Source organism: Sciurus vulgaris, assembly GCF_902686455.1.
Source record: "Sciurus vulgaris genome assembly, chromosome: 2".
NCBI classification, from domain to species: Eukaryota; Metazoa; Chordata; class Mammalia; order Rodentia; family Sciuridae; genus Sciurus; species Sciurus vulgaris.
The window spans coordinates 100,741,072-100,768,410 of record NC_136462.1 but is presented as its reverse complement, the minus strand read 5'-3'; the positions used below and the strand labels follow the sequence as shown (position 1 = coordinate 100,768,410).

The 27,339-nt window shown below is 36.3% G+C and overlaps 3 protein-coding genes across 9 annotated transcripts in view; 2 read left to right on the top strand and 1 right to left on the bottom strand.

Moving 5' to 3' along the window:
• ATOSA (atos homolog A) overlaps positions 1-2,479 on the top strand; it is an 85,451-nt gene extending 82,972 nt beyond the window's left edge. For all 7 annotated transcript variants that reach the window (XM_079129913.1, XM_079129912.1, XM_079129910.1 and 4 more), the window contains one exon: positions 1,481-2,479. In XM_079129913.1, the coding sequence (XP_078986039.1) occupies positions 1,481-1,634 (154 nt within the window). In that variant the 3' untranslated portion in view covers positions 1,635-2,479. The remainder of the gene's footprint in view (positions 1-1,480) is intronic.
• Positions 2,480-9,160: 6,681 nt separating this feature from the next.
• ARPP19 (cAMP regulated phosphoprotein 19) lies at positions 9,161-27,149 on the top strand. The gene is made up of 4 exons (XM_079130015.1): positions 9,161-9,253; positions 9,504-9,558; positions 21,875-21,997; positions 26,228-27,149. Exons 2-4 carry the CDS (start codon positions 9,514-9,516, stop codon positions 26,396-26,398), a joined length of 339 nt encoding a protein of 112 aa, XP_078986141.1. The 5' UTR covers positions 9,161-9,253; positions 9,504-9,513; the 3' UTR covers positions 26,399-27,149.
• LOC306653695 (upstream-binding factor 1-like protein 1) lies at positions 13,742-14,818 on the bottom strand (the record flags this gene model as incomplete). The annotated part of the gene is made up of 1 exon (XM_079126685.1): positions 13,742-14,818. The coding sequence occupies one exon, from the start codon at positions 14,816-14,818 to the stop codon at positions 13,742-13,744; it is 1,077 nt and encodes a 358-aa protein (XP_078982811.1).
• Positions 27,150-27,339: the final 190 nt, after the last annotated feature.

Sequence of the window (27,339 nt, the reverse complement as noted above, 5' to 3'; positions counted from 1 at the left end):
TTGGTTTTCTCATCTCTGCCTATTGTTCTGCCTCCAAAGACACATTGAACCAGCACAATGTATTTAAACCCAGCCTGATACTGCCTGATATGAACCTCATAGGAAATGTTACATACATTGTGGGAATGAGAAATCTACCAAAAAACAAACTTTTTTTTTACAAAGACAAATGTTAAAAAGTAGCAGACCGTGAGACCATCTCCCAGCCCAACCTAGGAAAAGATTTAACTCTGATTGAACTTCCATTTGACACCATTCCTCTTAGGGGTTTTTGTTTTCTTTTTATAGGGCTGCAGATTAAACCTAGGACCTCACATATGCTGGGCAAGCACTCTACCATTAAGCCCTTAGTCCACTCTTGAAGTTTAACAACCTTAGCTACTTGTAGCTAACATTTGCCAGAATAAAAACCAGTTGCCTCTTTTTTTTATAATCCCCACATAATAACCAGATACTTTAAATGCTATACAGAAATCTCTTTGGGAAAAAAAATGGTGTACTTTCCAAAGCTTATTACCATGTTCTACTTCAGATAGGGAAGGTGAAAGACTTCAGAAAAAAGGAATGTATGAGCCAGAGTTATGCTTTGACATACACATCTAAGCACCAGTTCTTTCCACCAGTTTAGGAGTAAAATCCACAAACCCAGAGGGTGTTTCTGCTATGCTGAGGAGAAACAAAGAAAAATTAGCACTACTGGGTATATTGGTCTGTCTGCTGAGTAAGTTTATGTAATTAAATACTACAGTCCTTTTTACTGTGCAACACAGTACTAGCAGGGGATAGAAACATTTTCAAATTCAGTTTCAATAACCATTTTCATGTCACTTTGACTTTTAAAAGTATGTATTTTTGTTGTTATTTTAGATGGACACAATACCTTTATTTATGTGGTGCTGAGGATCAAACCTAGTGCCTCACACATGCCAGACAAGTGCTCTACCACAGAGCTACTGCCCCAGCCCTCACTTTGACTTTTGATGATGGTTAGGTTTTATTTAGCTGGCTAATGCTAATAATAGGAGTTCTTTTTTAACTTGGGATTATTTTGCAAATTTGAATCCATTTTGATTTGTATCAAATTGTGGGAGGATAAGTTGTATGAAATGGGTTAGTCTGTGTTGCTAGAAGATGTTAGAACTGGAAAGCCTAAAGTACTATCATTAGTTCATGTAAACTGAAATTTAACACTGTAAGTGAGGAAAGGTTCATGTGTTATGAAATCAGGGAGGAAAAATAAGACTATATTCAAAACCCAGACTCACAGGAAGCATCTCAGGCATTGTCAGAGAGATGAGGAATACAGAGTATTCAAGGGGTAGAAGCACATGCTTTGACAATTTAAGACATAAAATATCTGAAAAAGCATTATTGTAGTATAGTAGCAAGATTAATTCTTCCTACTTTCAAATCGTAATTACTGAAGTTTGTTTTAAAGACTCATTCCCTGAAATGATTGATCTTTTGTTTATTTGTTTAGGTTCCAGAGTTCTAAATCTGGAAAGATCTACCTCCATAGAGATGTACGGCTCCTATTCTCTAGAAAGTCAATGGAGGTCGACAGCGGTGCTGCGTATGAACTCAAATCTTACACTGAATCGCCAACAAACCCTCAGTTTTCACCAAGATGTTGATAAGGAGTGACAGTTTAAGCATACGCTCGGTACCCAAGTTTGAAAGTAAAAAGTAGCATAGAATGGTGTGTACCAAATTAACAAATTGGGAGAGTGGATCCTCTCCTGTTATCCTGGACCAGTTTTTATTAAAGAATTCCTGAAATGAGATCTATATATTCCAAGTAGACTGGAAACACTCATGTCCTAATCTTTTTTGTACTGTTGAAACCACTTCATTGGACATGTTGCAATAGCAAAATCCCCAGTTAGATTAGTGTTTACACATTTTATTTCTCAGTTATTTAATATTTAATGTTTTCCTTAATGCTCAAGTGATGTTTGTCTCTAGTGTTCTAATGTAGCACAAATCCTATGTAAAATCATACTATGTATTTTTGACATTAATGTTGAAATCTGAAATATATGCACAAGTCTTTAATTTTGTGTGACGTGTTTTAAGTGCTATTCATTTAAACTATTGAAAATGAGAATGAAATGTTGAGCTTCTTTAAGATTAACGCACTATGCAAGCATGTGTACTTTTTATATCTCTCAAGTTTAGTTTTTACAATACCCCATTCAGGTTGCTGTCTCACTTAGTAGTCCTTTAACATGCTGTGTTGGCAGTGCAGTGAGGATCAAGCTGCTTCCCATTCCCCTTGCAAGTTCAGATCATCATGCCCATTCATATTCCTTTTAGAATTCCTTGTCCCCCAAACAGTTCTATTTTTCCTTAATCACTACTGTAGAAGCTTCACATTAAATTGCTGTCCCAGGCTAGATAATTTTCTCAAATTGTTAATATGTACTTTGAAAACAAATTAGTATTTATATTGTAAATATATGCAAAAAAACCCTAAAAACGTGTATTTGGCTTTTATTTTTACATGAGACATTTATGTGACTGGGTGAATTAGCCATCAGGCAATTTCCATTCTACCTCTACATCTGCCTTCCAGAGAAGGGGGAAGATGTCTTGAGTCTTGTCCCAACTTGTCATTTCCTTGTTTAGGGTCAAAACAGAAGGCTGTTGGGAACTGGAAACACCACCAAGCAAGGAAAATTGACTGAAACCTTCTCACACTCTTAGAAAAAACAGTGTTTCTAGATTTTTGTGGTGAGATAGTGGGTGACAACAGATTAGATAATAAGACAAAAATACTGGAAGTGCTAACAGAACTCTATGACTACAGTTTATAAAATACATACCACTCAAGTAGGCCAGACCCAAAAGACCCGGGAAGTCTGGAATTGGTAGGGAGGAAACCCTTTACTTTGAGATTCAGGTACTAGACAGAATACTTCAGAAACTCTGGCCAGGTAATTAATATGTAGTTATAGACTCTAGAATAGGAAAAAGAAGCCTCATATAAATTTCTTTTAAAATACCAGTTAAAAAAAGAAAGGCTACTTATATTCCATGAAGCTTAAATGATTTCAGTACAAATTTATAAAGATTTGTTGTTTTTATACTTCAGACTATTTAAAAAGAATGTGGAACTTGATGGCAGTCTAAGCTCTAATGGTATCTGATAGAATTGATTCCAGAAATCCCCTAACCTTACTAGCTAGGTGTGCGTGATTGAAAAAATGGGGTGAAAGTATCATTAATGTTCCTTCTCTTCTTAAATTCTATGATGTAATTCTCTTTTTCCATATTTTGATTGGTGCATTATAATTATACATAGTAGTGGAATTTGTTGTTACGTATCTGTACTTGCACATATAATTTGGCCAATATTGTTCCACAGTATTTCCCTTTTCTCCCCCTCCTCCTTCTCCCTGGTCCCTTTCCTCTACTTACTGATATCCCTTTGCTTTTCATAAGTTTACCACCCCCCCACACACCTACAGCTGGTCTTTTTCTTTTTCCTCTCTAGCGTCCATATTTGAGAAAAAAACCCATGACACTTGACTTTGAGTTTGGCTTATTTTACCTAACAATGCTCTCTCAAGTTCCATCCATTTTCTTGCAAATGACATAATTTTATTCTTTATGGATGAATAAAATCCAATTGTGTATATATACCACATTTTCTTTATCCATTCATCCATTGATGGACACCTAGGCTGGTTCCATAGTTTGGCTATTGTGAATTGTGCTGCTCTAAACAGGTATGCATGTATCACTACTGTATGCTGAAATCTCAGTATAGTTTTGATTTGCATTTCTCTAATTGCTAAAGATGTTGAATATGTTTTCATGTATTTGCTAGTCATTGTATTTCTTCATTCTTCTTTCTTTACTAGGCAATATATAGTAGTTCTTAATCTTTCTAGTTTTTTTTTTTTTTTAAAGACAGGCTTTTTTAGTACATTACCCAGGCTGACCTCAAACTTACAGCCTCCTGTCTTAGCCTCCCAAGTAGCTGGGATTGCAGGAACTTGCCACTGTACCTGTTTTTTTGTTTCAGTGTTGGGGATTGAACCCAGGGCCTTGGGCATGCTTAGGCAAGCACTCTACCACTAAATCACATCCCCAGTTGTAATTCTTAAATATTTCAATAAATATATCTAGACTTATTATACATTTGGAAAAAGTCAGTCTTGATCATACTATTGCTTCTTTGATTTCTCCAGTGATGTTTATCTCAAAATTAGTACCTTTGTGCAAGTATCTTTTTGTGTAACTACCACAGGCAGTCTTTTTTTTTTTTAATAGGGTACGCATGACAATGCATTTTGACACATTGTACACAAATGGAGCATATCTTCTCATTCCTCTGGCTGTAAGGTGGTGTGCTGAGTCACACAGTAGTATAATCCACAGGAAATATTGCCAGAATTCTTTCTAGTACATGGTTTTCCAATCTTTCTGAGCATTTTTAGACAATTGATTGCTTTAGTCTATTTTCTGTTACTAATAACACAATGCCATCATGTGGGTAAGTTTTGAAGAATAGTGGTTTTTTTTTTTTTTTTTTTTTTTTTTTTTTTTTGGCTTACAGCCCTAAAGGTGCAAGGTCAAGGGGCTACATCAGGTGATGGCCTTCTGCTAGCAGAGTCCTGGTATGCAAAACCAGAGACAGGGAGTGTGTGTGTGCATGTGTGTATATATTTCTTTTCTGTTCTCTCTCATAAAGACACTGGGATTTAATCATGGGGGCTCTACCCTCATAAATTCTAATCACCTCCCAAAGACCACCATCTCTAAACACCATATTTGAATTAAGTTTCTACCTTTGTACTACCTTGCAAGGGCATTATACTTCAACACCTCAAGTCTTGGGGGATACACTCAAATCATATCCAAATCATATCATTGATTGAACATCTGGGTGTATCTTACATTCTTCCTTGTAAGTTTGTAAAAAAGAAGCATATGTTGACATTTTGTCCCTTTTCTTCTTGGGGCCATTTTTAAAAATTCTTTTTAGTTATACATGACAATATAGTTTAACATATCATACACACATGGAGTATAACTTCCCATTCTTGTGTTTGTAAATGATGTGGAGTTACACTGGTCATATAGTCATATGTGAACTTAGGAAAGTTATGGTCAATTCATTCTGTCTTTCCCATTCCCATTTCCTCTTCCCTCTCTTCCCTTCCCTTCAGCCCCCCCCGCCCATCCAATGGGTGAAGCTCTATTCCCCCACCCCCGCCCCTGACTATTGTGAGTCAGCATTCCCACATCAGAGAGAACCATTGCCTTTGGTTATTTTGGATTGGCTTATTTCACTTAGCATAATGGTCTCCAGTTCTATCAATTTTCCAGCAAATGCCATAATTTCATTTTTCTTTATAGCAGAGTAATTAATATTCTATTGTGTATAGGTACTACATTTTCTTTATCCATTGATCTGTCAAAGGGCACCTAGGTTGGTTCCATAGCTTAGCTATTGTGAATTGAATTGTTCTGAACATTGGTGGCTGTGTCACTATACTATGGTGATTATAAGTCCTTTGAGTATATACTGAGGAGTGGGATAACTGGGTCAAATGGTGGTCCCATTCCAAGTATTCTAAGTAATCTCCATACTGCTTTCCAGAATGGTTGCATCAATTGCTCAAATTGCTGGTGAGCAATGTATGAGTGTACCTTTTTCTTGAGGCCATTTTTTGCCCATGATTTTCCTCTGTGAGGTGTAGTCATCTGGCTTCTGTCTGTCCTCATCGACTCTGGTATTCTCTCCCCTAGTTATTTTTCTGTATTTATATTAGAAAATTATATATCTAGATTATATCACAGGAGAGTGATATGCAGATAGAGATACCAGTAGCAACCAACATTGCTACCAAGGGTAGATAATAGAGATCCCACTTTTTGCAGGTTTACTTGGCAGTTTTGAAGATTTATAAAATGAGTCATAAAGAATAACTCCTTTCAAAAAGGAACTGTAGGGGCTGGGGTTGTAGCTTAGTGGTAGAGCACTTGCCTAATGTGTGAGGCACTGGGTTCGATCCTTGGCACCACATAAAAATAAATAAAATAAAGGTATTGTGTCCATTCACAACTAAAAATTATTTTTTAAAAAAAGGAACTATAGGTCACAAATAGCCTGCAAATGTTCTTAGAGTTTTTTTTTAAGATGGGAATGCTAAAATCTATTGTGATAATGAAAAAAAAAATTATCCATAACTGTTGAAATGGGAACTAACTGTAAGATGTTCAACAGAAGGTTTTCACTCCTGACATTTTTCCCACCAGAATTCTGTTGATCCAAAAGAGATAAAGAAGGGGAAAATTTCTCCTTCAAAGCTTTTATCTTTGGAATCACCACTCTTTCCTATTTAGTTTTGTGAATGAAGCAATTGTTCTCCTTTAACTTAATTTTTTAAAAAAGTCATGTAATACATGTTTACTTTTTAAAATTTCTCACTGCATTAGTATATAAAATTAGTGTGAAAGTTCCCCTCCCTCTTGTCTGCTCATATAGCTACTACTTCACAGGGGTGATAACTTGAAATTCAAGTATACAACTCACTACATAGTCCAAAACCAAACACAGGCTCAGTCAACTTTTCAGAATGGTAGGAATTCATCTTGGCGCCTAAGACTATCCCTACATGACATTGAAATCAGCCTATTCTATTCCATCATGAATTATCTAGAAGAGATATGTCTGAAACTTGGACACTGGGAAGAGGAAAAGAATTCATTCAAGTGGCATTGCAGGCCACTTAACCCTTAAAACCATACTTCAGCAAGGTAATGGATATTCAAGAAAAGGAGGCTCGAAGCTTGCCCAAGGTTACACTGATGGTTTGTAGAAGAACCAGAATTCAAATGTAGGTTAAAGCTTGTATCTCTTTTATTCTATGATACTGGCATTTTGCCCTTTTTCTATTGTTTTTCCACAAGAAATACACTTTTCATCAACATTCTTATAATTAAGTTTATAATTCAGTTATGCATAAGCTAATGCATACTAATCATGGGAAAAATGAAAAATGACCTTGATTTATAAAACAACAACAAAAGAAACACTTTAGGAAGATGTCCTGTAGCAACTCATAGGCTATTCAACTTAGTATACTGCCAGGAAGTATATAAATGCAATTGAGAAAAGTTTTCAGAACGTATAATTCTGCTATAGCAACTAATCTTCAAAAAGATTCCTAATCTTTTAAAAGTTTTTATATACCCAACCAAATTCCAAGCCAAGAACAGATTTTCTGTATGTATGCATCAGAATCACCAGAGGGAGCTTTAGTAAAAGCATCAGTTCTTGGAGTTTACCATTGAATTTCTGTCAAGGAGGTTTCTCAGTGATTCAAAAACATTGCTGTGGCTAATTATTTTAAATTACACATTCAGTTCCTCAACTGTGCTAATTATATTTCAAATGCTTAACAGCAATATTATGGCTAGTGGCTACTATTAGCACAGATATATAATATTTCCATCATCACAGAAAGTGCTATTAGATAGCCTTGATCTAGCTGACAGCTGAAGATAACAAGGTGGGAGGTGATCTTATGAAAGATTAGATTCAAAGACAAAACTGTCAGAATCCGTTCATTAAAAGGTATGTAAAGACTCAACAAAGGAGATTAAGAAGGAACGTTAGAGAGAGAATAATGAGAGAATAATCTTCTAGGGGTGAAGATAGCTTTAAAAAGCAGAGTATTTGGGATCAGCACAGTTTTAAACATGAAGACACATGACCAAAGTAGTATTACTTGTGGAAAATGGCTCCCCAGACAAGTTCCCACAATGAGGTACTGTACTTGGTGAATTCTCCATTTGCCCAAAGTTCATCCCCCAGAAATTCAAAATTTTACTCTTGCGAGTGTCACTATCTTTCAGAAGTAGATTTTCCATGGTCACACATACCAATTTTCTGTATGTGTTATTTTAACTAAGGATCACAAATACAGGATATACAGACATATATTCCAGAATGTCAGTTTATTAATAGCAATCTACTTACTGTTAGATGCTCCACTTAGCCTAACAAGTGCATTTACCTTTCTCTCTATAGTTTTGCTTAAAGGCAAATTTTCAGTAGGTTACTTTATATGGTAGGATAATATATGTAGTTGATCTTAGCTGATATGTATATATGTATATATGATATGTATATATGTAGTTAATATATGTAGTTTCTTAGCTGACTCAGCTTGAAACATTCTCAAGGAATATCTTTGTCAAAGAGTAGGCCTGTGGAATCCTTTTATTTTATTCAAGTTGCAATCCCAGTAGAATTCTTCCTTTCTAAGATTCTATACTCTGGTTTAATTTTGTTTATATATATATATTAATTTATTTATTTACTTTGGGTTGTAGGTGGACACAATACCTTTGCTATATTTATGTGGTGCTGAGGATCGAACCCAGGCCTCAGGCATGCTAGGTGAACCCTCTACCACTGAGCCACAACCTTAGTCCCATCTGGTTAAATTTTGATGGTTTCCAAATTCCTTATCCAGTCACATAGTGATTTGGTCGCTCACCCAGAATTTCATCATATTTGCCTTTTTACTACTAAGAATGCAATCTTGTCCCCAAGTTTCTGGGGGACCACCATGTACTGACAGCAGCTATTCAGATGTCAAGTAGAAAGAGGATCATAAAGCTACAGGATTTGGCAATTAAGAAAATTGGGGGAATTCGATGCCGGTATTTTCATTAAAGATGTGGGAATGACCAAACGAATTCATACGTTATTTATTGAATAGAAAATGTTGAGGTCTCAGAGGGTCTAAAATGAAATATGAATAAATACAGACAAGGTCCCTTCCCTCCTGGTGTGGCTTATCTGAACAGGAAAGGTGGCATTTAACATTAGAGTTACTCTCCAGACTCGGGGTAGCCTAATTTAAGGGGTAGATCTGACCTAGGGTGGAGGCTCAGGAGAAGGGTTCCGCTGAGGCAGGGACGCAGGACTGGCGATTTGAAGGACGAGCGGTGTTAAGGAGACGTATAACTATGTGGTGCCCGCATGTGGCCGCAGAAGGGAGAGCGCAGGGAGACCGGGAGAGGCTGGGAGGTGGGAACAGAAAGGCTCCGGAACAGAGCGGCTCCGAGTAGGCAAAAGGGCGAGGAGACAGGGCTCCACTTACACACTACAATTCCCAGGAAGCATCCGGCCGCCTCCAACGGATGTGAGGTAGGGCGCGAGCCGCGACCTTTGAAGGAAAGAGGAAGTGCTCGGTCGTCGCGGAGCCGGAGGAGCGGGGCTAGGCAGGTACGGCGCGGCGCGGCGCGGCGCGGCGCGGCGCGGGAGGGGTGGGCGGGCCACGGCGAGCGGGGGCGGCGGCCGGCGGGACGCTAGAGGCTCGTGTCGTCACAAGGCTGCGGGCTCCGTGGCTGGCGGCGGCGGCCCGGGCGGGCGCTGGGAGAACTGGGCGGGAGGCGGGCGGGCCTAAGGCGGCGGCAGCGGCCGGGCGGCCTCGGCCACCCGGTAATCGCCTCTTTTCCCGGCGTCTTGTCTGCAGAGGGAGCGCTATGTCCGCGGAAGTCCCCGAGGCCGCCTCGGCGGAGGAGCAGAAGGTGAGTGCGCGCGGGGCGCGGCGGGCCTGCTGCGGCCGCGTGCAGAGGGCGCGCCCCGAGCCCGGCCCTCGGCTGCCGGGCCCCACACCCAAGACCGGCTCCCCGACCTGGATGGGCGCCAGCGGGCTGGGCGTTGGAACACTCTCCGCGTCTTTCCTGAGACCTCGGTGTGTCTGTTTTCATTACTTAAAAACACGGGAGGGCTCAAGACTGGAAGCTTACACTTGGAACCTGAGTTTTCCTGCAGGCTTCACTTTGCTTCGGAAGTTTCCTTTTCCCGCCGAAGCATTCAACAACCTGTGTTGTTAGCGTGCGAGCAACTCCAGAGGCGGCACCTAGGATTTGGGCTGGGATGTAGGCTTGCATTGGGATTTCAGGTCCAACCCTTGTGAGCTGTTTACTAGAATCAGCTCCTAAATTCTTTGGAATGCATTTTCCTCTTCTGCAAAGTCACATTGATCGTTCTTGTTTCCTACGCTTGTTGTGAGGCCCAAGATGGGGAAAGACACATAGTATGTAGCTCAAAAATGTTAGCCAGTAGGGGTGGCATATGATATTTGACCAAAACTCCAAAGGTTGAAGCTTTAAAATTTTTGTTTACTTAGTCAATCAGGTTTTTAATGGAAACACAGGAATATTTTGTAAACTAATTTAAAAAAAAATTTTTTTTGTCTCCTCGATCCAGATTTCAATTGTAAACTAATTTGTAGTATCTTTCTGATGTAGGGAAATTCATTAGGAATACCGATTATGATTCAGGTTATAAAACCTTTATTTATCTGGATTAGCGCCTGCCCCTTCCATTAGGATATTTCTGCTGTTTGCCTTCCTGGGTGTATATGACTGGCTAAGAAATGAGACAGTCCATGGTATCTTGTTTCCTGAATTGTTTATGGAGAGTTACCAACTATTTTTCTTAAAAATCAAGCTGCATTTCCATACATAGGATTTGGGTCGAATAAACCCTTGAACTTTATAAGGGCTTATGCTTAATGTTGCACTCATACCCCTACCCTAATCAGGTTGGAAATTAGTTTGAACCAATTTGGTTCTATGTGTTCTGGACCGTGTTAAATTTTCCTGAATTGGATAGTTCTGTTAATGACGTTACTTGTAAAGTAATTGAAGAAAAGTAAGAAGACAGCAGTAGCATAAATAATAGGACAAGTTACATTATTTTGGAAAATTCCAGTGAAAATGATTGAATTTTTTTCACTTTGAAAAAAAAAAATGGACTTTTTAATTTTAAAAAGCTGCATAGCTTAAGGATTAGTCTTAACAGTAATTTTAAATATAGCATATTTATTATAAAATATTGTGTTCATTATTGATTGAGATTTAGAAACTCACAAAATATTAAATTAAAAATAACAAACCAGTGTCTATAGTGGCATTTTAAATACTATACTCAAATTCAGTTTTGACTTCTGGTACACAGTAGTGTTCTAGGTTATCTTCTTTGATAAGATCTGTTAGTTTGTTGCTTAAATGTGAAGAATTGACTTCTGCAGTATAAATGCTTTTAATCTGAACAGCCTCATATATCTCCTAACAATATTAAGGATAGTTTGAATGTTTTATCTTAATGATTGTCTACATTAAGCATTTATTTCAGGTTCTTTGGTTTTAGCTGCTGTCATTAATACCAACCAAAGTCTTTTGGGAATACAATGTCCCTTCTTGAAGACTGGCTGTGGATATTAAGTGCTTGTGGCATAGATACTATCCCTAAACAGGAGGAAAATGTGCAAAGTCACTTCTCTGTTCCTGTGAGCCAAATCACCTGTTTCTTCTCTCTGGAAGAACAGTTAGATGACCTAAAAAATTGGGTTATTGTTCATGTACCCAGTTGACCTTTCGATTAAAGCCAAAGTATTCAGCTGAAAATACTTTTTAACGATTCTGTAGTAGATTAGCCTATTGCCTCAGAAAAATTTAAGAGCTGAACTCTGCATAGATTAAGAGCCAACTCACTGTTTCTTACTTTGAGTAGCGTGGCACTCACATTAAGAAAAGAACATCGGATTCCTGTTTTTTATTGGGGTATCAGTTCAACATCCACAAAAGACAATTATAAATAACTAACTTTTAACTTTAACACCACTCTGAAGCCAAACAAAACCAGTCTAAATTATTAATTCATTGTGGCTGGTGTTTTCTGAAACTAAAATGTCTAATGTATTTAGTATAAGGTAGCAGTTATTAAAATGCAGGACTTTTTGAGGATGGGAAGTTGACTTCCCCTGGGCTATGTGATGATTCAGTTCTTTAAGAGTAAGATCTTAGGTCATTTAACTCTCTACAGTCACACATAAATTTATGTATTAAACTCAGTTCCATTCTTTGATTGTTATCCTGGACAGTTGCAGTAGTCTGCTGAATCTCTGTCTGAGGAAAATTCTGATACTGAAGCCCTGACAGTACTTAGACATGAAATGTCAATTCAGATGCCTGGATATACTTATATTTTTCTTTCAGATTACCATCAAAGTGAAAATAAGACTTTTAAAAGTCTTTAGAAGAGAACTAATGAATCTGTCTTCTGTAAATTCCACTTTTAATAACACTAAGCTGAGAGAGACTTGTGTGACCTCATTATGAGCACCTTAAACTCAAGGTCCCTGGTTTCTTTCTCTTCTGTAGTACCTAGTAAAATGGTTAGCATTTTCAGAAATTGTTGCTTGATTGAGTTATCCTCAGAACTTTTCTCTTGAAACCATAGCCACAGTACTGCTCCAACTAGCACTCCCAATGGCAGTGCTAGTACTACAGTGAAAAAAAAAAAAAAAAGAGGGATAGATGATGGTAAAACAGAATAAAAAGCTTATATCCACTTAAAAAATCTGAACAACACTGAAACTCTGTGTGTGTGTGTGTGTGTCAACTTTTAAATTTTTTAAAGGATCTTTTTTTTTTTTTTTTTTACCATATGTAAATTTATGATTATACAAATGGTATGCCTTTAACCCATGTAGAAACAGACAAACAACATGTATCCCATTTGTTTACAATAAAAAAAAGAAAAAAAAGATAATTAAGAACAATTTAACCACTCAAATCTCAATGTTTTTCATATAAAAATGATTCAGTTATGATGATGCTAACATTCATGAGAACAAAATATAAAAAATAGCAAGCAATATTCAGGGGGAAATTATAAGAAATTTCTAGCCTTACACATATACATTAGAAAACACTAGTAAACCAAAGTAATTAATGCATTATGATACCGGTGCATGAACTCAAGTCAGATCACATAAAATCACAGAGTAGTGTACTTATTATGTCCATATCTGTGTAATTACTGTCCTAAGTACTGAAGGTGAGATTCACTCACCAGGGTCAATAGGAAGGATTTGGAGCTTCTGCTCAGAATAAATTCAGATATCATTTAGAGCAACCATTATCAAAGTTTTGACTTTTTTTCTATGGAGGAGCTTATTTAAACAAAATAGGTAAGGTGTTTTTAAATTTATTTACCATCTTTTAAAATCAGTGGCAAACTCATTGAGGACTAACAGTTAAATATACAGATAGATGTATTTCTCCTTGCATAAATCTGCCCACTTCCAGGTGGAAGACAGATACAGGAGTTGGTCGATTTTCTCAAGGCATCTATCTATCCTACCCACCATCGAATAGTCCTCATTCCAGATTCAGTACAAGAATGCAGAGGGAAGAATTCAGAAGGGGGAGGGTCACAGGTTCATGGGCCTTCCTCTACCAACACTGAAATCAGAAACTGAAAGCAAAACCTCCTTCAAAAATACTCAGTCTAGTCCTGTGTGCCTTCCAAAGCTCAATCCTCTTGTTTTGTATTCTTAGAGTCTTAGTTGTGTGGAATTTCACTTGGTAACCGCTATGTTTATTCTTTCAGAAGGGTCGTCCTATCCCATGTTTAGAAAACTGGTATAGAATGCACTACTCCACATTCCCTTCTTTCCAACCTGTACTCCTTCCTTTTGATGGAAAGTTCCCTCACCATAACAATTTAGGATAATAACTAAGCTCAGATGGAGTCTAAGTGTGAGGATTCCCCTAGAGGGATAAGCTAGAGTCACTGCCCTCAGCCAAAACATCTCCAAATTCCTGTCCACTGCTGGAGTCTGTGGAGTCACTTCTTTCAGCCTCTTGGAACTCTTCTTTCTTGTTCTCTTTTGATCCCCATGAGGGATTATAGGTGTTAATTCATCAACATCTGAGCAGTCTCTGGGGGATTACTCCCTGGAGACTTCACCTCCTGTTTCTCTTCCAGGTCTTCTTGCAGACCCTCATATGATGGGGAACACTGGTCCATTTGTCTGAACTTGGGGTTTGGTCCTCCAGTCCTGGTTATGTTCTTACGCTTTCCATAGCTTGTCTCTTTGTATGCCTCATACTCCTTAGGTGACAAAGTCCTGAGCCAGAGGTCCAGCTCCACCCTATACTGTTGCTGCAGCTCCTCAGCCTGTCTCTTATACTTTTCCTTCAGGCTCTGTGGAACTCGCTGCCAGCGTCTCCCAATCTCTACCATTCGCTCCCTCAGGGGCAAATGTTGTAGCTCCCTACTTGACCATATATCTTCATGAAATTTATGATATGCATTCATTGGTGGCTTCATGGGCTCTCCAGGAAATCTCACTTTCAAAAATTCAACGGTTTCCTGGAGAGTTGTCCTATTTTTCACATTTCTCTCTATATTCTTTAGGGTTTCAGTTTGGCACCTCTTGTAGATGTGAGATGTCTTAGAGACCTCGACTACATCAGGGTGATTTTCTCTGAATTGAGCCAGTTTTTTTTTAAACTCCTGTTTCTCCTTCTGGAAATCATCAATATATTTTTGTTTTATATGTTCTGGAAGTTTCTTGTATTTCTCAGACAGGACCTTGGTCAACGCCAGGTTATTCATTTCAGGGTGTACTTGTAAATACTGGGCCCGCTTCTCCTTGTAAAAGCGAATATAAGCAGTCAGGGGTTTTTTGGGGAAGTCTGGATGTTTCTCCCATTTTTTGCCTTTCATGGGACTTTTAACACATTCTTTGGCTTCCAGAACTAATTCTTTCAATGTACGCAACTTCCTCATTTTGGAAGACATCTCTACCCATTTGTCTTTGCACATTTCCGCAGAGAAATGATTAAAAGCTATTTTTTCCCAATCCAGATGTGACAGGGTTGTCTTAAAAGTTTCTCTGTCATTATGTGGGACATTATTTTCCATATTTTCCAGTAATCTCAGGATGTTTTTGTGTGACCAGTGGCCTTGGGTGTGATGTGATGCCATTTTGAGATTTCTGTCTGGGCTACTGAAAAATCTCAGTTGTGCAAACACCTTAGTATGAGTGCAAATTCCTTCAGTCTCCCAAAGCAACAGATAGATGATTTCTAGAAGTCCTGCAGTATGTGTGATACTGTATTTCTGAAAATTCTATAATTGGACTTTTCAGTGCTTGCAGGAAAATCCTTCCAAGTGGCTCAGGGGTTCTGTGTCTTCTGGGCTCTCTGGATGGCAACTGTGACCTCCTGAGGTTTCCACAGTCTAGTCAAATTTAAGTGCCTCTGAAGAGCTTAAAGGATCTTAATAGCAAGTTTTCTACAGGTTATATTATATTCATCAAACTGAGATTTTTTTTTGGAAAGGGTAACTATAAGTAGAGCTCTCCACTAAAATATATCTGTCATTTAAAAGATACACTTTTTCTTTTGTGCATGATAGAAGAGAATTATTATTTAAATTGTGGTTATGTGCTGCATAACAAGGATTCCTTATATATCCTTGATTCGTTTCAGCTCTATATTCTCCCAAAGGCAGCCTAGGATTGTGGGATGGAGCTGGATCACATGTTAGAGAACTAAGGTTCACTCTTATACCACTTGACTGGGTGACCTTGGACAAGTCCTGTAACTTACTGAGGTCTCTGGGTTTCTTCATGTGTACATTGGGAGCAAGTTTCTACTGTATACATCACAGGAAGAAGTTCAGCCTTATCTGCCTGGTATTCATACTTCTTTCATATTTTCTTCCATAATTCCTCTTCATGCCTACGGCGTTCTGCTAGGCCAAACTTTTCTGGACACTTTCTTCATGCGTAGACAGACTCTTCTTGCCCAACTCTGTGTGTCAAAATTCTGAGTACCTTTGCATCCCCATAGCTTCTAATTTAGGGTCTTGCATGTAGCAGATGGGTTTTGTTTTGTTTTAATCAGAGTTGGGTTTGGTTACATGTGACAGGAAAATGAAAATAATAACAGTTTAAAGAGGACAGATGTTATTTCTCTCTTGTGCCTAAGATAGCAAAGACTAGCCCAGGACTAGGAGTATGACTCAAGGTGTTAGGACTCATGTCTTGCAACCAGGACAAAGGACAAAGAGGGCAAATGATGTATTCTCTTCCCTCAGGGAAGCATCTTAGATGCTACACATGACACTTCTCCTTATATTTTCTTGACTAGAATTTAGTCACATGGTCATGCCTAGCTGCACGGGATGCTGGAAAATATAATTTTTAACTAGTTATATTGATAATGTAATGAGTAAAACTGATAGGGAAGGGGGTAGAATGGATATTTAAGCACCCATATACAGTAATGTGCCACATAATACATTATGGCCAACAGTGAAACCTATATGATGGTACCATATGATTATATCATTTAGTGACACAACTGTCTTAATTTTTGTAAGCACACTCTGATGTTTGCACAGTGGTAAAATTGCCTAAACATGCATTTCTCACCCCATTCCCATAAAGTGATACACGACCGTTTCCATATGTCAGCAGTAAATAGTGGATATAAATTGCTTCCCCCCCCCCCAGGTTTTAAAAAATTGCAGTTAATGTTGGTATTTTTTAAATGACTTTTTAAAAAAATATTTTATTAGTTGTTGATGAACCTTTATTTTATTTACTTATTTATGTGTGGTGCTGAGAATCAAAGCCAGTGCCTTACACAAGCTAGGCAAGTGCTCTACCACTGAACCAGAACCCCAGCCCCAATGTTGATATTTTTGTGGGGCTGTTTTGATAACAGTCTTTGGTCACTAAAAGTCTTAAGGTTCAAAGTGATTGTTACATGCTAGTTTGGTCTGTGTATAGGAAGTTAAGTCTAGAGGTGAACCTTGGGAAATTTTAAAAATGTTTTTCTTAGCTGTCTTAGCAGTTCAGTATAACAGTCTATAGGTTTGCTTCTGTTATTTATGCAAGTACTTTCCCAACTCCTATTCCTAAACTTGTGGGTTCTATTATAACATGAAATATTCCCCAAATAAGCTGGTGATGAACCTATCAAATGTATAAAAAATTTCTTAGCTTTAAGGAAACAATTGAAAAGTACATTGTATTTGTTCATTCAATAGACTTTTACTGAACACTCATTCAGTGCCAGACCCTAGGCAAGCAGTAAAGACTTAAGACAAAAGTAATTTTCTATAGAGGTTGAGAGAGTATTGGTACCTTCCTGGCAGTATCCCAAAAGATTTGGACTTTCATTAATTCTTTCTATTTATTTATCTGTCAGTGCATCAGTGAAATATTGCTGAGCAAATAGAGGAGAACTTGCTAAGAGTGGCCAGATTTTTATTGCTGATACTATGTAACTTCTTTTGAAGACTGAAAAACTTCCATTGTTCAGAAGTAATCATCAGTCCATAGTAGAATATAAAATAATCCTTAATTATTTGAGTGCCTTTGTTAGATGTATTTATTACTTACATCCCATTAACAGAAAGGAGTTCTAATGTACTTGATAGTATAATTCACAAACATACATATGCTTAACATTGGTAAATGTCAGGTCTTGTACTAGGTATAGAGTGTACAAAGAAAATTCTTTGGTGTAAATGTTCTTATAAAGAGGATTACTATTTTTAAGTTCTTGGATTTTGTTTTAGATACATCATGAGCATATATCTGGGTTTCTGTTTTCCCAATTTGTAACGTATTGGGAAAAGTTCAGAATTCTGCCAGTGTTTCTCTTACATCCCACTCACTGCTCCAGTATCATTGGCTTAGAAATCATTTAGCTAGGAGACAGGCAGGAGAGGATCTCAAATTGAAAGATAGCCTCAGCAACTTAGCTAGACCTTATCTCAAAAAATGGGCTGGGGATATGGCTCAGTGGTCAAACACCCCTGGCTTCAGTCCCTGGTACAAAAAAAAGAAAGAAACCACTTAGCTAAGTAAATCCACTTATATTCCAGCATTTGTTTCCAAAATGTAGTCCTGTATTATATAGAGACTTCTCAGAATAAAACTTTAAAACCAGATTTGAATTTAAATACTTTTTTCTTAAGCTTGTTTTTCCTCCCCCCCCCTTTTGTTGATCTTCTATATTGTTTTCTATTTCACTAGTTTCTATTTTTTATTTTCTCCTTTCCTTTCTTTGCTTGACTTTTTTTGGGGGGGCGGGGGGCAGTTTGAGGAATGAAATCCTGGACTTCATGTGCCAGACAGCTGCTCGACCACTGAGCTACATCACTAACCCTCTTCATGTACTTACAGGTCACTGACATTTAACTATATTCTTTAATATAAGCCCTTTTATCCTATAAGTTTTGACATACACACACACACACACACACACACACAACTTATGGAGTTTTTTTTAAGTATTTTTAATTTTCATGATTTTTATTTTTTCTTTTTGTGGTACTGGGAGAACCCAGACGTGGCTTGTGATGGGTAAGCATTCTACTACTGAGCTACATGCCCAGCCCTTTAAACTTAGCAAGACCCCATCTGAAAGTTATTTTTTTTAACTTTCAGATGGCATCTTGTTATGTTACTCAGGCTCTTTTCCAACTTGCCATCCTCCTGCCTTAGCTTCCTGAGTAGCTGGGATAACAGGCAGGTACCACCATTTCCAGCGGATTTCTTTTTATAATTATCAATTACTTAGTAATGTTTTTTAATTTCCAAATGTTAGGGATTTATACACACACATACACACATTTACGAATTGCAATCATAGATAGGGGTATAGATGAAAATGGTTAAAACTGACTTTAAACCTGGTTATTTTGTCAATTTTTCCATTTGTGTTTGAGAAGAATATATATTCTTTAATTTGGGGGTATAAATTTAAATCAAGTATCTTGACTGTTTTATTTGCCCCCCCCCCCTTGATAATTGAGGAAGGTGTGTTGAATTCCATGGTGGCAGACTTATCAGTTACTCCCTATAGTCCCTTAAATTTTTTTATATATTTTTGAGGCTGTTTTATTGGAGGCATTAATATTTATTTAGATCCTCTGTTTCTAATAATGCTTCTTGTCTTCAGGTCTGTTTTGTTTTAGATACATCATGAACATATGTCAGTTGCTATACCCTTGGTTTCTATTTTCTCTATTTGTAACCTATAGTAACAAAAAGTTCAAAATTCTGACTGTTAAGTGCATTATCTCTGTTTTGGTTAGGGCTTATCTGTTATGTCATTTTCCCCCCATAAGTTTACTTTTAACCTGTGTTCTTTTTTCTTAGTTTTTTTTTTTTTTTTTTTTTTTAACTGAAGAAGTGACTAGAAATTTATTTTTTATTCATTTATTTTGGTAAATCTAACTGCTGGATTTAAATGAACATTCTATTATCAGTCCATGGTTTCTGTGGTTATTGAAATTTTAGGACTTTTTCTCCTGTGTTAATCTTTGCTTCTTTTTGTCACTGCCACAGCAATGCCATCACACTTGGTCTTTCCTCTTGCCCCCCTTTTCTTCAGTTGATTTTATTCATTTTAGCCCCTCAAGTTATATACTGTGTTTCTCTGGTTTAATTGATTCCCCTTAAAATTTTATTGTTCATCCTTAAATAAGCTAAATGTAAAATAAATATTATAAACTCTTCTAAGTGATATAGGACTATAGAACACAAACTTTAAAAATAGTATACTGCTATATGGTATTTTAGTTCTTTTCTTTTTTTTCCTTGGTATTGGGAATTGGACTCAGGACCTCATGCGTGCACTTTCCACTGAACTATATTTCCAGCCCCCTGTCCCTTTTTTAAACCCCACATAATAAAGACCTTCAAGTTAGAATATTGACTTGTCAGTATATGTGCCTATACACCAGTTTCTTTCTTTGCTATTTCCTTGTTAGCAAATTTTATTTGGAGAATTGTTTTCATTCCAGCTGAAGTATATTGTGGAAGTCATTTAAAAATGTAGCTTAAATAATATTATCTTTAGAGTTGTTGAGTTTAACACCCTCTTTTTGGTGTTTAATGCAGCAACTTTTAAATTCACCTGGGAAGTTGCACTAACAGGGACTTAGAGAACTCCTGTTTCAAATATTACGGGAAAAGTGGAAAGCTCTCATCTTCTAAACCCAAGAAAGTTGATTTTAGTACATATGTAGGCCTCCATTAACACACTTTTATTTGAAGCTGCTGGGACTGAAGGGCAGTGATCATCTTTGGGTTTCTGTCAGTCACTATCATTTAAAATTAACTGTACCAGGAAACCCGAGAGCAGGTCCCTTTTTCCATTTCCAATTATAAATTGCAGCAGTAGGAACACCCTTGACTGTAGGAGTTGTCTGCAGTGAAGACTGAGCCATTGAGGCATTTGTGCAATGACTTATTCCATCTTCCCACACTAAACTGCTAACCTTAAATTTATGTTATTTCTCCAACTTTTGTAATGATTACAACATAGTCTTATCTTGCATGGGAATTAGATTCTAAAGTTATTGAAGCAAAAATCATAACTAAAATCACTCTGGAAAAACTCCTAAAGAAAGCATAATTATATTACAGGCTGCCCATCAGTTCTCAGTAAGTCATGTAGTCACAGCAGATGACTAGGATGATTTGAGGGTCAGCCGAGGTAGTAGGCTTGTAGTGTATAGTAATAAATAGCATGTTGATATACTTATACTCCAAACCCTAGGATTAAGGTGAAAGTGAAAGTAGCAGTTTTTACATACCATACTCACACCTAACCTCTCTGGTTTATACCTTTCTGGTATGCAATAATTGGCAGAACCACCATTATTTGAAATCTGTAATATCTCTGGCTGAGCACACATAGTTGAATTTTGTGTATATCGTGTGAGTGAATTATGTAACCACAGTAAGGAGAGTGAAAATCAACATAGATGTATGAAACTGCAACATAAAAGAAGTAGGACATTTGAAGCAAGAAGGGAGAATATACATATAAAAAATAAGCCCTATAGAAAACAAAGTATATTTGATGCAGTACTTTTTTTCTCCAAATTCTCCAAGACTGAAAATGGAGTATGACAGTATGCAGGGAAGCCATACAAAATGAAGAAAGTATTGACAAACCTAATGCAAATAAAGCTGATTATAAAATGTATGAATGTAATTTTGAGGAAAATGTGTGCAAAAATTGTGTGACTTTTTTTTCAATTCCTAGATAAGTGGTTTACTTGCTATATAAAAAAGTTGGTTTGACAATTGTGAATTTAACATTCCTGCTTTTTTATTTCATAAATAATCCAGAAGAATCAACATATGCAGAGGTATAATTTTGCTGATCCATTGTGCAGAAAGGAATCTATTAGCTGGAAAGTATGCCTTGCCAGTTACCTAACCTTCCAGTCACAGGACAGCTTTGTTATTCTTGACTCATCTCTCTTGTGCAGTGCACTATGAAGTGATAAATACTGCTTCCCTATAACATATGGTACTTTGAAAGATATAGAGTAAGTCAAGACTGGTGTCAAAAATAAATAGGATATTGACAGTCTTATCAGAAAACAGTTTTGATACATTAAAGAATAGGATCTTTGACATGAACAGTTTATTTTAAACATGGGGAAAATTATGCAATAAAACACAGATGAGGATTTTTGAAAATAGTATTTCTTTCCTTTACAAATGTCAAGGTCTTCTGTATTAATTTATTCAGGAAAATATGCTAGTAAGTAGGCTGCTGTTAATTTCTAGTAAAGAATCTAAGGAGCTTCAAATCCTACATCATTTTGGATAAGTAGAAAATCAAAAATCTTTTATATTTTTGCAGTATTAAGAAAATTCTCTAAATATAGACAAAGAGCTGAAGAGTTCCATAGAAGGTGACTAACTATAAATGTATAATACATGACTGGAAAGTAATGGCAAGCAAAACTAGAGCTGAGCTATCTTGATATTTTTATCCAGTGTGTGGGGTGCTACACATGCATCACAGCTATAATAGAGCTATCACATGGAACATTTGAAAAACAAGATAGGGGTGTTTAAAGGCTTCTGTGCTTGGTTTCTTAGATGCTGTGTTACTTGGCATTCAGCAACTAAAGTCAAAATCCAGGTATTAAAAGGTGAATTATTTTAAATAACTGAGTTGTACTAGAGAAGTAATTTATTTAAAATTATTTTAGGAAATGGAAGATAAAGTGACTAGTCCAGAGAAAGCTGAAGAAGCAAAATTAAAAGCAAGGTATCCTCACCTGGGACAAAAGCCTGGAGGGTCAGATTTTTTAAGGAAACGATTGCAGAAAGGGGTAAGTAATCATGTGTAACCTTCAAATATTTAAACCCTTGTGAACTCTGTACTGACAGATCGTGAGATGAGTGTCTGCTTATTTAGCTCTGTACTTGCCAGATGCATGTTTGTGTATGCCTTTTTTCAATATTTTATACTTTTCATTCCATAAATATGAAAAGACTACAATTTTTACAATTTTAAATTGTGAATTATTTCAAATGTAGCATAGCGCAAATAATACAGAACCCAGGTACACACCACTTAGGTTAAAATGTTAGTATTTTTGCCATGTTTATTTCAGTTTCTTCTTTGTAAATGTATATGTAATTGTAACCTACCCTATGCTTTATTCGTAGTCCCTTTCATCCTTTTCTCCAAAAGCAACTGCTCACCAGAAACTGGTATTTATACTGCTGCCCATATATTTTAACTTTTCCCTGTTTTAAAAGTGATTCCCACACAATATCCAAAGGCTTGAATTTTGTATTTGGATTAAATGATCACATATAAAAACACAGCTTACTCTTTCCTTTGGTAATAGGTTTCACAGAGTACTCTTAATATATTATATATACTGTAATTTTAGTAGTTCAGATTACTGGATATATATTCTTCAAAATCTTGTCATCTTTTTGTGTGAGGGAGAAACCATTATTTCTCAGTAATGAGATGAGATAATCGTATTTGTTTATGCCTTAAGTTTTCTCATCTAACCCTTTTATTCTGTTAAAAAAAATTTTAGAGGATTTCATATTCAGCTTAAACACATTTAAATCATTTACCACATAGGGACCAGGGAAGGATGAGATATTATATATGGAAGAGAATTGTTTACCAAATGAGATGCCATATCATGTCTCTCCTTAAATATACTAATGTCTGCTGCTTGTGTACTAAAAACAATGTCTGTAACGTATGTGAGTTTGTGCATGCCACACTTATATATGGATCGTTTTTCCAAATAAGGTTCCAAAAGAATGTTTTAACAGTTTTTTAAAAGTGTCAAAAAAATGGAATGGTGTGGTTTACTCTTGAATGAAATGACATTCACAGGTTTGAAATAATAAGGAAAAACTACAATAAATGTATAAAAGTGTAAAACCTCTATACAATGAGACATAATCCAGTGGGGGAATTATTACCAGGAAAAAAGGAGGGGCAGACTTTGAGATACACAAGAAAAACATTAAGGTAACCCTAGATAAAGGATATTAACAGATGTAATAAACAAAGAAAAGTGCTTATCCATGATAGAAATCAATGAAATGTAAATTATACTGTAGTGTATATACAACTAAATTAGGAAAATACTTAAAACCTATTTTTTTGGGGGGGGGGGGTGCTGGGGATCAAACCCAGGTCCTCATGCTTGCAAGGCAAGCACTCTACAACTGAGCTATCTCCCCAACCCCCCTAATACCTATTCATAAGGTTGAAATTTAGGTGAAACAAATAAGCTCTTTGGGGCTGAGACTGTAGCTCAGTGGGAGAGCACTTGCCTTGTATGTGTGAGGCACTGGGTTCAATCCTCAGCACCACATAAAAATAAAGATATTGTATCCATCTACAACTAAAAAAAATATTTTTAAAAAATATACTCTTTGTTTTGTGTAAACATTTAAAAAATACTATGTTTTAGAAAGTGGTATTGATCAAAATTTATAAAAAAAAGTTCATGTTTTTTGAATAATCTCTTATGAATTAACAAAAAGGGTGTAATTCAAAGTAATTCAGTGTCTTCAGGATTCAAGATTTTCCCTTGTAGCTTTAATTTTAATTAGAAGCAGCATCACTTTTCAATAGCAGAGAAATGGTTAAACAAATTTTAATAAGTCAAAATGAAAAATGTGGCTATTTTAAAACAATTACAAAGATCATAATATCAGGAATAAATTTAAAAAGTAGAATGAAAACCATCCTATGAATCTAAGTAGAATGTACATGTACTGAGTCTAAATATAAAACTGTCCCATTGGGCATATTTTTAGTTATGAAATAAATGATATGTATAATCTTCTTTGACTATTAAATTATTTCAGTTTGACTGATTATTATTCTTTGTTAATGTTTAGTGTAAGTTAACAGACTTTTTTTCCAATACACTACGACTATTGTTATAATTTTCCTCTAGCTTCAACTATTTATGATTTTTTTTTTAAGCATCTTTAGGTCAGAATTTCTATACATTGCATCTTGTAGATACATATAGTGAGAAATGAAGAAAATACCAACTGAATCAAGAAATAATTATATGGAAGTTGAGAAGTGAGCTCGGATTAATTCAGTAGTCTGCCAGAATGTCAGTGAATGTTTTTAAAAAATTAAGGAAATGAAGTCTTGATTTTTTTTTTTTTAAAAGAATCTGAATCATGGGGTTCTGGGTTTTGATTTTCCTCTGTCACAGTAGTTAGCAAGCTTGGCAAGTTTCTTCATTATTTTAGAGGGTTGGATTCAATTTTATAAGGCCCTTTGTGTGCTACTGTCTCATTGGCATCATTATGAAGTAATGTTATATAATATTATCTTGAGGCTTTTAACAGTAAGATTATATACATCATATCCATGTAGACTGCCAGAGCTGGGAGGAATAGAAAGAAGCAGTCAGACCCAAGAAGACTGAGGATCCAGTTTTAAGAAACATGGCTTTAAAGTTAAACATATCACTTTTGGTGATCACTTTATGTGGATGCATTGTAAATACCAATATAAGTATGACTTTCTGCATTTGCACGAGAAAAGGACCTTTTTTAGTAAGATTATCATCCAGATGATCCAGAATATGTTTGGTTAATTTTAAAAATGCTTTTATTTAACAACTCACAAACTTTAGAAATTGTTAAATACAACTAATATCACCCTTAGACTGTATCTGTGTATCCCAATATGAAAAACATCAATCTAATTCACCTCTACCTAAAGCATGAAGTTCTTTATCTGACATCTTTGTTGTATTATTGTCTTTGCTGAATCTCTGTGTGAGGACTGTCTTTTATAGTAATCCGTTCCTTTCTTAGAGCCTGTATTGTCAAGCATTGATTTCAATTTTATGTCTAGTCACACAAAATACATTTAATTGCTTTTCCCCAAGCGGAGCAGTCTGATTTGCAGTTAAGTAAGATTCTTATATGATGAACTCTTGCTTGTAAGATTGTTGTTATTAGAAACTGAGTTTGTTACATTGGCAAAAATCTTCCTAAAGTTTGCACTATAAGTTTCTCTTTGTACTTTTAACAGTAAGAAATTTGACAGGTTGTTTTGTTCTCTTCCTGAGGTCACTAAATTCAGAAGCAGCTCTTTAATATACAGTGCATCAGAGTTCTGAAAATTTTTTTCTACACTCATTTTAAAACATTATACAGAAGGAAGTTCAGCAGGGTGCACACACTTACAATCCCAGCAATTTGAGAGGCTGTGACAAGAGGATTGCAAGTTTGAGGGCCAGTCTTGGCAACCCTGGGTTCAATCTCCAGTACCCCCAAAAAAAAAAAAAAAAACAAAAAAACTCCTGCAAGCCAGCCTCAGAAGGACTTGGTCCAATTTTCCTTGTTAATACTCCATATGATGTTTGTATAATGTCACATGAGAAGCAATTTCTAACTTTAAACCTTTTGGCTATGGACCAGATAAAGCTTTTCAAAGGATAGTCCCTAAAGAGAGGCATCGTATGAGACCTTTTCTTCACTCAGGCCATCATTTCATTGCAAATTAATTTCTAGTGATTAGATAAATATGATTTAAATTCTTACAGATGTTTATCATAGAGGACAGAGTACCAACAACTAAAATAATAATTTTAATGAGTATGAGGTTGATTGGGAGGTGGGTGGCATATCCTAAATGCAAGTTGGTGAATTATGATGTTTTTATTTTCAAAATCACTTAAGCAAGAATATCCACCTGGTGAACAGAAAATGAAAGTTTTTATGTTTTACTGAGTCCAGGATTTTATTTCTAGGTAGCTTGATGTCAGTCTTGAGGGTTCTATATTAAAATCAGAAATGGTCCAAGTAAGCCTAAAGAAGGGATTCTGGCTTGAGTTCTCAGTTGTTGACTTATGCTAGAACTCAATAGAGAAACATAGCTGTTTCATCCTATTAATGTTCCAGTTCAGATTTGTTTAGACTAAGTCATTTTATACTAGCAGTGCAGGGTCACAAATCTATGTCTTAAATAGTCTAATGATATCTGAAAGCTCTTAAAACTTTAATCTGAATTTTTGTTTTTGCCTCCCCCCCTTTTTTTGTAGCAAAAATATTTTGATTCTGGGGATTACAACATGGCAAAAGCAAAGATGAAGAACAAGCAACTTCCTACTGCAGCCCCGGATAAGACAGAGGTCACTGGTGACCACATTCCCACTCCACAGGACCTTCCTCAGCGGAAACCATCCCTTGTTGCTAGCAAGCTGGCTGGCTGATTAAAAGAGCTGACCTGCATGAAATTTCTAATTCCCATTATTTCTCCTCATATGTTACTTATCCACTTTTTATTCCTTTCATTCACTAAGTCATTTGAGACTGAAGGCTTTGCAGGTAGCGATAGTGTGTGCTGCTATTGTAAGGGAATATACATGTGTAGAGGTTTTGATTAGTTTTAACAGTGCACTGATGAAAAGAACATGTTAGAGCAACATAAGTAATCTACTTGAAAATATTTGTATATATTACCTAACTCCCAGTGTAGGTTCCAACAAGTAACAAGCAAATTTTACAGTTTTAATGTTTTGACCTTCCTCACTTCATCTTAATTATAGCTTTGTATGTTAAACTCTTATTTAATGTAACCTCTGTATTGATTTCTTCTGTATTTTCCTTTTGGATTTTGTAAAACAGAAGTTTAAGACCACAAGTTGGAAGAAAGGTCACATAATTCAAACTCAAATAGAAGGGACTTTGAAAGATTTGTATAACTGTGCTTGAACTTGAATGGCCTTAAACCTGTTTCAGCTTTAACAATAGAATTTTACTTGGGCAATATTTGCCCATTCTGGTGTAACTTACGTGACTTCAGTGCTTAACAGCTGCCATTGAAGCTAGTATTCTTATTTCTGTAGTGTTGAATACCTTTCATTGTTGAAGATGTGATTGAAGTATGCATGTGCATCAACTGTTGAATTCACTTTTGTGCCATTTTTGTAAATACAGTAGTTTTGCACAACCTTTCATAAATGTCTGTATTAATTTCACACATTAGAAAGTAGATAATGTGCCAACCAGAAGCACAAGAGTTCCTCCTACACAAAACTCTGTCCTTACCGCTTTTATATAATGAGTAGTTTATAATCTTGGGCTTATAGAATACCAAACTTAGGTCTTCACTCAGTCTGCCATAGAATTAAGCTTTTACAGTTGTTACTAA